The 10,613-nt window shown below is 38.4% G+C and overlaps 1 protein-coding gene across 1 annotated transcript in view; it reads right to left on the reverse strand.

The window, feature by feature from the left end:
• Nucleotides 1-8,642, reverse strand: part of ADAMTSL1 (ADAMTS like 1) — a gene marked incomplete at its 5' end in the record, with an annotated part of 328,947 nt that extends 320,305 nt beyond the window's left edge. Inside the window, one exon of the mRNA XM_039244420.1 lies at nt 8,597-8,642. Coding sequence (XP_039100351.1) covers nt 8,597-8,642 — 46 coding nt within the window. The remainder of the gene's footprint in view (nt 1-8,596) is intronic.
• Between the last annotated feature and the right edge of the window lie 1,971 nt (nt 8,643-10,613).

Below are 10,613 nucleotides of genomic sequence, written 5' to 3' on the forward strand. Positions count from 1 at the left end.
AGCTGCCAGAGATATAACTGTCCAGCTCATGGGCATCTATAGAAAGTCCATTTTCCTAGACTTCATCCAAAGGAAGAGGTGTTGTAAGTCTGCAGTTCTGTCATAGACAAGGACTAATACTCCTGTTTTAGGTACCTGGAACCTATTTACTTGGCAAAATAATCAAGAGAAGTTCCCCATGATGTTACACAATAAGGCTGAACTTTGGGAATTTCAAGTGACCTAATTTTCACTTTTATAAATAATGGATTATCCTGGAAAGAGTACTTTGCCACAGAAAGGGGGAGTTGAGGAAAGGAACTGAAGCAGGGCACAACCAACATGACTGAGTTGGGCACCATGCTGACTGCTTTTTAGCTATTTCCCCATATAATCTTCAGAAAAACTCAGTGAGGTATTTTTTTTTCAATGTTTCAGAAATAAATATATATTCAATCACTTTGAAAATATTTTACTCCAACCTCATTTTCTTTTTATATTTTTAAATGTATGCCAGTTATAGAAGAATATGTGTCTTGTAAAAGATCTAACATGCTACAGAAGTATACAGAATAAAAAAAGGAAAGTCATTCTTAAGTTACTCAAAATCTCTCTCTGCATTACGTAATTATCATGATCAGTGGTACACCACACCCCCAGACATACTTCAGTTTGGGGATTTTATTTATTTTATTTTTATTTATTATTTTTTATTTTTTTGATGTTTATTTTTGAGAGAGAGAGAGACAGATCGTAAGTGGAGGAGGGGCTGAGAGAGGGAGACACAGAATCTGAAACAGGCTCCAGGCTCCAAGCCATCCGCACAGAGACCGCAGAGACCAACGCAGGGCTCGAACTCACAAACCATGAGATCGTGACCTGAGCCGAAGTCTGACGCTTAACTGACTGAGCTACTCAGAGTCCCTGATTTTTTAATTTGTTTTTAATAAAACAGTTGTTAATTATAATCCTTTACTCATTTGTTTTAAAATGTTTATTTATTTTTGAGAGACACTGAGAGCACAAGTGGAGGAAGTGCAGACAGAGAGGGTGACAGAGGATCCAAAGCAGACTTTGTGCTGAGAGCAGACATCCCGACGCGGGGCTTGAACTCATGAACCATGAGATCATTACCTGAGCTGAAGTCGGACATCCAACCAACTAAGCCATCCAGGCGCCCTCAATTTGGGGGTTTCTAAAAACTGACTTAGATCATATTAAAGATACTACTCTATAATTTGTTTCTTTCACACTTAAAATGCCTTGGATAAACTTTACAGGTTTGTACTTACAGATCTGACTTACTGTTTTAAATAACTGTTTAGTGCTCCATGGTGTGGACATACCACAGTTTATTTAACCAGTCCCCCTCCATTTGTTTCCAATTTTTAAACTACCATAAATAGTGCATGAACAAACATCATTTGGACATACATAAAAAGGGTATTTTTACAGGTAAGAAAACAGAGGTTAACGAATTTTGTTCAAAAGCACATCACTACTAAACTGCAGCCCCAGGACTCAGAGAAGCCAATATTCTTTCTGCTCTATGTTACTGCTTTCCGTCTTTGTGTCCATGGGATTGAAAAATGAAGTGTGTCCTTTAAATCACTCTCCCCTCCTCTTAGCCACAATCCCAATGGCCTCTCAGAGACTGCCATTACAAGGCTAATGGGTAAGGAAAGGCTGGTCTCCATTTTGTTATATTAACTTACAAATGAAGTCCTAATAAAGTTACTTGGAAGAGACATGTGCTATCAGAGTTTAATGTGAGAGTGCTCTCTCTCTCTCTCTCTTTCTCTCTCTCTCAAGGAAGATACAATACAAGGAAAATTCCTGCTTTTCACCTAGATGGATCATTAAGGAGGGAATCACGAATTAATCCAGCAGGAAGCACGTTTCTTAGGGCCAGTGCTACAGAGTCTAGTCAGCCTTGGGGAGAGCCATTCTGGATGCCCAGCGTGCCCTCTGGAAGCGCCCTATATGTAGTAGGGGGAGGATTCTGAACATTTATGAAGAAGAAACCAATATTCTTTCCCTCAGAACTTCTTTCTCAGTTAAGAAACATGTTACTTGAGGTTAAAAAAAAAACAAACCCTACTGCCTTTCATATACTTCAGTCAGAGACTGACTGGCTCTGGGTCTGGGAGAAGGAAACACACAGAAGGGGGGTGATCAGAGCAACCCCCTGTCTGTCAGCCTTCTGGTCCTTTTGCAAACAATGCCTGTCACCCTTACTGAGAGGCTAGCAATGCCTCTTACAGAATAACACGTAGGAGGAAGTTCAGACTCCTCAGAGTGGATGAATACCTCTTTCTCTGTCCTATACCTCATATCATACTTCATAAAATGACCTATCAGTGCCTCAAAGAAGCTGGGCTAGTTCATGCCTCCCCCTTCACACATACTACAGGGCCCCAATGTCACTTCAGAGAGAATTTCTTGACCACCCCATATGCAGCGACTTCCCCTTTGTCACTATTTATGCCATTATCCTGCTTTATTTCCTTAAGAATCATTCACTATCTGAAGCTGCCACACTTCTCTTTCTTTATTTGTTTATCATCTGCTTTCTCTCATGAGAGAATAAGATTCATGAGAACATGGGCTAATCTTTCTCTGTAGCTATGATATTCCAGTGCCTAGAAAAAGTGACTGGGACACTGTAGGCTACAGCAGAAATTGTTGAACAAATACCATTCCCACTTTTTATACACTGTCTCTCATTGTAGCTGGAAAAATTCTATCATCTTGAAAACTTTGACTCAAATGTCACCTTACTTAGGATGTCATTCATTCATTCATCATAAGTGTTGAATGCCCACCACGTGATGCGGGTTGCTAAACTTCATCTGTCCATAGCTCCTTGAATATCTTGGAATTTTTTTATGGCACCCCTAGCCCAAAGGGAATACCTAACACTTCCATTGATTAAGTAGTTAGGTCCAAACAACTCAACAGGTATTTGTACCCTCACACTAGCCCTTTGAAAAGGACCATACACATACTTGAAGGAAAAACGAGATTTTCTTTTATTCATAAATAACCAGGTTTACTTACTAATGGTAAGTCTGCACTTGTTGAGTATTGGAAAACCTATTAAAGTATGAAATCCGATTGGACAATGCCACCCTCATCTCCTGTCCCACACTGATGTTCTCTCAGTACTTGATTTTTATCAAAGCTTCAGGAGAACCAAATGTGAGGCTTGTTCTCCAACTTTGCAAAGGCAAGATGTCATAGAAAAGAAGCCAGCGTGATCTACCAGTTTCCATCGTGCCCAACAAATGCCAAGTGTTGCTGTGGTTCCCTTGAATGTTTGAAAAATCCCATGGCAGCCCTGTCAGTTTGCTATGTTCCTGGGTACACAGTTTCACAAGCAAATCATCAGACACTTTGTGCTAGGCACCAGCATGGTGAGAAAAGCAGACAGGGCCTTTCCGTGACCTCTCAGCACAGAAATCCCTGCCCACTCATCTCTGGGAGGGCTCTAGAAGAGATATGGAAATATGGCTTCCCAACTTTAGTCTTAGGGACGTTTGTTTTTTTAAAAAACCAGTCAAGTGTGAAAAAAATAAGATAAAAACAGAGAGGGAGACAAACCATAAAAGACTCTTTAAATACAGAGAAGAAGCAGGATTGCTAGGGGTTGGGGGGGGGGGGGGATGGACAGTCTAAATGGGTGATGGGCATTAAGGAGGGTATTTGTTGGGATGAGTACTGGGTGTTATATGTAAGTGATGAATTACTAAATTCTATTCCTGAAACCAATACTACACTATATGTTAAGTAACTTGAATTGAAAAAAAGAAAAACCCATGACCACCGCCAGCTACCACAGGCACCTTGACTTATTATGTTGCTAACTGTGGTCACTGTTTCTGAAATGTCAACTCTTATGAAGACTAAGGATGGTGACAAAGAAACAGTTTATAAGTAACATGATATTAGTCTAACTTTGAAAGTCCTTTTAAAATGTCTAACTAAGATTAAGGGGCTCAGATGTGAGGTCTAATTTGAATAAACATGAAGAAACCTTTTTTGAGGGTCCCCCTGGGAAGATCTGAGACTTAAATGACTCACTTGGGTGGTTTGCTAGTGCACACCTATTGTTCTTCACAATAGTACCCTTAGTCTTTTCTTCCAGAGAGAGAGGGTCTTGCCACCTTCCTAGACAAAAGTGAGGACTGTGAAATGGGAAAGGTTGGATGTACTACATCCTTAGAAATGAAAATGATCTGCTTGAACCTGATAGAAATAGTAGCAGAAGGTAGCATGACTATAAGAACCAGACAAACATCATGGGAACTTTCTTTATTGATACACCCTGTCTATAGAGTGATTAACAAAAAATCTTAAAAGTATGTGAACTGACTTTCCAGGGCAACACAGAAAACTCACAAAACTGAGGAGAGGTTTTCTCCTCCTCAGCCTTGGAGAATAAGAACCCAAAGAAATGTCATATGCCGCACCCACAAAGAATAGAAAAAGAGGGTGAATCTTTGGAGAAGTGGTTCGGAAGAGCCCCAGAAAGCTGCCAGGGACTAAGGGTTGACCTGGAGGCTTACCTAAAAAGGGACTCTAGAGTTTTTTCCAAACAGGTATTTAAAAGGAGAATATTTAACTAAATTGCCCTGAACTTCTTAGTTTGAGAAATTGGAATGTGATTATGAAAAGATTCTTTCTTATGAGATGTTTTGTTTGTTTTTTTGGCAATGTCACTCCTGTCATGGCCAAAAGCCAGAAAGAAAAAAAAACTTTAAATGATTTGAAGACTTTAGATTCTCATAAAAGACTCAATGTCAGTTTGATTCTACAAGCTGTAAAGAGTTGGCTCAGGTAACACTATGGGTTTTAAATAATATTAGGTCAGAGTCTTAGCCTACATCTGTCCGTGAAAGTGCTCATAAGGATAGCAAGGAAATTGTGGGCTGTTTCTGAAAAGCTTGAAGGACAGGGTAGGCACACATATGCTCATGATGCATTAGGCATTCATCTACTTAGGAGAGTTTGGATCCTTTCCACTATTTTAAAAGCTATAAAGAAACAGAATGGACATTATGGAGATTCTTAAATAACATTATGGTATTTAAAAAATAGCCCCAATATATAAGATATCACTACTATAAAAGGGATAAAGAAAACCAATGAGCTAAAGTATATTTCCATTAGGTATTTTTATACCATTTCTAAAACAGTCAATACCGTTTTTAAAAATTTAAGAACTGCAGCTATTTGATTCTTTTAACCAATTAGCAGTTGAACTATATGGCACCTAGTGTCCTACATAGAAAGAGAGAGATGAAGTAGGCAAAATTTTCCACTGGACAGTTACTCTTACTCCCAATTATCATGCCTTCTAGTTCCTTGCATTCTCCCTGGTCAGGTGTAAAAAATATATATACTTTTCATTCATCTTGGTCTCTCTCAACCCATTTCATCAGTACTTTGACTATAAGTCACCTCCAATGTGAGTCTTCTCTGTTCCTGCCCCAATGCATTGCCATACTACCGGACTAAGTCTTAACATCCTTCTGTCCTTGTTCTCAGTCACATCAAGCTTTTGGCCTCAGTTGAGCCCCTTCATTGCCCCCTAACAATTCCTTATTTTGCTTTGCTGGCTTTTACTTGATTTCCCCAGTGGCTGTTGTAGGCCTTCAAGTTCGACTCACCTCCTTCACTGTCAGCAGGTGATGGAGAAAACTCTACAAGGAAGCTTGAGCTTGTGCCTCATGAGCAGCCTCATCTTTTCCCTTCTTCAAAATCTTTCTATATCCTCAAACTTCCTCTCTCAATTTCCTTCTATTTTCTCAGAGTGAAGAGTATGTCCTTTGCCTTTACCAAGATTCCTCTTATTGTCACCCACTGTCTCCTTTGGGACCTGGGGCATCAAGCATCCCCTTACACCCTCATATCATCAGTCTCTCCTTTTAGATCAACGTATCTCTCAAGGTTTACTCACTGCAAACAGACCGACTACCCACATACCTTTATGTGACTCCATAAATAATGAGATACCTCTATTAACACTTAATAAGAATAGCTTATACCCATCAACTCCATTTTCTCATTGATACTCATTTTTTTTTTTACCCCCCATGATCTTGATTTTGTTCCTAGCACACTATAGAAACTGTTCCTCCGGTGGGGTTTTTTCAGTCTTCAACCTATTGGCAACATTTATCCCACTGAACACCTTTATGAAGTTTTATTTCTTCTGGTACTTCTCTATTGTGTCTGTTGTGGCTTACCTGGCACTCTTGTTCTCATTCTATCTGAATACAGATATTCACCAAAGTTCTGAGCTTCTCTCCTCTAAGGATTCTACATGCGCTCCCTTAAGGTACTGCTTCCAAATCTTCAAATTTTATGCATCTCATTTGTTTTTCTATGGCTTGTGCCCTGATCTCCTTCCTGAGCTCAAATCCTCATTGCACAGTTGAATATATCATCTACAAGTTCAGCCTGCATGTCAAACTCAATACTGTCCCTAAATCAAATTTGTCATTTCCCTCTCCCAAGCCTTCTCCCAACATTCCTACTTTTGACAACAGTATTCACCATTTTTTTCAGAACCCTGGCCATCCATTATATATTCAGCAAATTTCCATCATGTACTTAATATGTGTGAGTCAACAGTTCCAGGCACTGGGGATAAAGGAGAGAACAAGATGAATGAGGCTCCTATCCTCATGGAGTCCACATTCTAGAGTTAGAAAACAGAAAACAAATAAGTAATCAAAAAAGATAAATTTTGGTAGAGATTAGTGCTACAAAGAAAGTCAAAGTGCTGTAAAGGAAGTAAGATTGACGGCTGTGAGAGATGGGATTAGGCAGTGGGACAAGCACATCAGATAAGGTGGTCAAGGAAACTGCTCTGAGGAGGTTGCATTTGAGCTGAGATGGGAATAAGGAAAATGTGAGCCATGTAGCTAGTGAGAAAGAGTTACTCTAACAGAGGATAGGCCAGTTTAAGAGCTCTAAATATGCACACACCTCCCTGTTTCCTTTACTCTCACTTCACCTTTTCATTCTAATTTAAATTGCTTGTTAGGTCTTACAAAGTGACCTTAATTTTGACCTCTCTTGCATCTATTTCGCTTTGGTTTAAGCTCTGATTTCTTCTTGCTCCTCCTCCACTTCCTGTTCCAGAGCTTTCCTCAGATCACTACAGAATTAATCTTCCTGAAGTCAGAGAAACTACAATATCATACTCTTGCTCCAAAGCCTCTAGTGAACCCTCATTATTCACTGAACTAATATAAACTTGGAATCCTAACATTTAAATTTGTTCAAGGTGTAACCTCAAAATATCTTTCAATTCTTTTCTTCAATACTGGTTTTTTTTAAATCTTTTTATGTTTATTATTGAGACACAGAGAAACAGAGCATGAATAGGGGAGGGGCAGAGAGAGAGGGAGACACAGTATCTGAAGCAGGCTCCAGGCTCTGAGCTGTCAGCACAGAGCCCGATGCGGGGCTCGAACCCACAAACCATGAGATCATGACCTGAACTGAAGTTGGATGCTTAACCGACTGAGCCACCCAGGCACCCCTCTTCAATACTGTTAGGCACAATCCTTTCCAAATTCATATGTGGAACACGCCTTAAACATTTCTGCATCCCAAGTTGCCCATTGTGTCCCCTCTGCTTGGACTATCACCCCTCACACTCAGTGTGGACCAGTCACCGCCCTCCTGGTCCTCTAAGCCATATCTCAAATCACTTTTTCCTTGAAGACTCTTCAGAGGTCTCTCTATTTTTAACCCACAAAGAACTTTATCCCTTTATTGCAGCATTTGCCATACTTTGTGCTTGAGTATGGTTATGTGCACCTCTATCTTCTCTCCCTGCGTCCCCTACTTTATCACAGATGTTTTAAGACAGTGACCACATGCCAATTTCCCTTATACTAGTGTAGTGCCTCATACAAGGATGGTATTGAATGTTTTTTGTTGAATAAATGAATGATTGAATGAATGAATGATTTTGTCAAATCTGAGTTTGATTAATACTTATTTCATGAGACCCTAGTGGTTTCCCTTTTTATCATTCCTCTTATTGGTTCTCAAGAGACTTAGATGTGAAAAGTCAGAAAGCAGAAAAGAAATACAGAGCCCCTGTTTTGAAATGGCCTAGTTAGTTTCCATCTGGCCGAATGATTGAGAGTTTATATTGAGGAGAATTAAAAATATGTATTTTATTTATTTATTTATTTATCTTTATTCAAAAATTTTTTAATGTTTATTTATTTTTGAGAGACAGAGAGACAGACCATGAGCTGGAGAGGGGCAGAAGGAGAGAGAGAGACAGAGAGAGAGAGTCCAAAGCAGGCTCCAGGCTCTGAGCTGTCAGCACAGAGCCCGATGCAGGGCTCGAACCCTCAAACTGTGAGATCATGACCTGAGCCAAAAGTCGAACAGTTAACCAACTGAGCCACCCAGGTGCCCTCAAAATATGTATTTTTAAAGGCTGCATCAACAGTACAGTGGGAGATAAAAAACTCTTATTGAAATACTAATTGATTGCTGGTTCAGGATACATAAAACTGCTTAGCATTATTCAGTTCTTAAAAAATATATGATCATAATCATAGAAGTGAGCCTCAATACTTACCACATTACTGCATGTTCTATATCGAATATTTCTTCCCTCACAGCTCCTAGGTCACAAAAAAAAAAAAAACAAAAAAAAAAAGAAAGAAAGAAAAAAGAAAAAACTCATTACTACTGTGAAAGGCTCAAAATTGAAGCTATTTTCTTATGAAAACAATTTTCTCTTAAGAGTAATGTAAGAGTCTTTCTTTTCTTCCGAGTAGCAATGTTCTTACAGAAATTGCTATCAATACTAAACAGAGCAGATCACAAGGAGTTGTACATATAAACTGATTTCTCCATGAGGGCTGAAACTAAGCATTCATTTTGCTTCAAAAATTTTTTCAAAACAAGTACTTATAGTTAGTGCTTATTAGCCAAATAAATATTAATACATAGTTTTCTGAAAATAAATCCATTATTTCTAGTATAAGACTGAAGAGATATTTCACTGAAAAAGCTTAGACCTGGGATATGGTAAAAATGAGACTTAATATTCAACAAGTCTTAAAATTACACACCTAAGGACATTAAAACTCATAGTTCTTAAAGAATTATTTTTACTTCCAGAATACACGCTCATTGTAGAGGTTGTGGAAAAGAAAGATTACAAAACAAAATCCCCTGTAGTTGTCTGATCTGAAGATAATCTCTGTTATTTTGATTTACTGATTTTTTTCACTCAGTGTAGAAGAAATTACATCACCTATACCATTTTGTGGTTTGGGTGTTCTTTTCCACTTCAATTTTTGGAAGCATTTTCCCACACTACAAAATAACTTTAAAGATACAGTTTTGAAAGCTACATAATATTCTGTTAAATGAGATAGGCTAATTTGTATAATCATTCTTTCATGACTTGCCATTTAAGTAATTTCCAGTGAGGGGGTTGATAAATGATAGTGTGATAAACTATGTCCATATAAGTGTTTTTATCCAAGTTTCTGACTGTGGCTATAGAATAGATAGATTTCCAGAAGGGGAATTACCAAACTAAAGAGAATGAACTTTTATAAGGCTTTTGATAAATATTGCTAAATTGCATTCCCTAAAAGTTGTGCCATTCCTAACTCCCATCAGCAATACAAGGGAGTTTCCATTTTACTGAATTTCTGTGAACAAAAACAATTTTTGATTAAATATTCAATGATGACACTTAAAACAAGAACAAGCAGTACTCTGCTCTCTGCAAAATAAGTCATACTTTTAACAAAACAAGTAAAAAGACAATACAAAATGCTAAGAGAATTATTATACTAATAACTAACGGTTATGATAAATTCCAGGTACATTTCTAAGTTCGGTATATGTATTAATTTATTTAATCTTTTCAAGAACTCTGGGAGGCAGGGTACAATTGTACTCTTTTTAGAGATGAGAAAACTGAAGTTCAGGGATGTTGAGTAACTTCCCAAAATCACACAAGTGTTAAATAATAGAGCTGAGATTTGAAACCAGAACATGCACTTTCAGAGCTTACACTCCTAACCATGATGATTTATACCTCCTCATTTACCTGTTTATTCAGCAAACATCCACTGATCTCCTATTATGTGCTGGGCAATGCATTTACTTCTGGGAATACAAAGAAGAATGATTACGACTTTGTCTTTCCTATTAAAAAAACCAGTCATGTTGTCATAATTCAGTGTAGGAAAAGCTAGATAGTATTTGTGTTAGGCCTTGAGGATGTTAGCAAAAAGAAAATAGCAACTGAAAATACAATAGCACTAAGCCTGTCTTAAAAAGATAGAAAGGCCCCAGGACTGAAGACTGTGGCCAGGTTGAGAATATTAACACACATTAACAACAGAATGTGGGAAAGGAAAGGAAGGGCTGGTTAGGCATTATAATCATAGAAAAGAAGAGAATCATGGAGATATATGGTTGTCTGCACCCAGCCCAGCAGTGTCCAGACCAAAAACCAATGAGTTTCATGTCCTCCAGGACCCATTGGCAAGGATGTTGCTATCATGGTACAGATGCCTCATGCTAACTTAGCTGATGTCAATGAATGTTCTGTTCATCCCAGGGATACC

Source organism: Hyaena hyaena, unplaced genomic scaffold (genome assembly GCF_003009895.1).
Source record: "Hyaena hyaena isolate Hyena2069 unplaced genomic scaffold, ASM300989v1 scaffold_240, whole genome shotgun sequence".
NCBI classification, from domain to species: domain Eukaryota; kingdom Metazoa; phylum Chordata; class Mammalia; order Carnivora; family Hyaenidae; genus Hyaena; species Hyaena hyaena.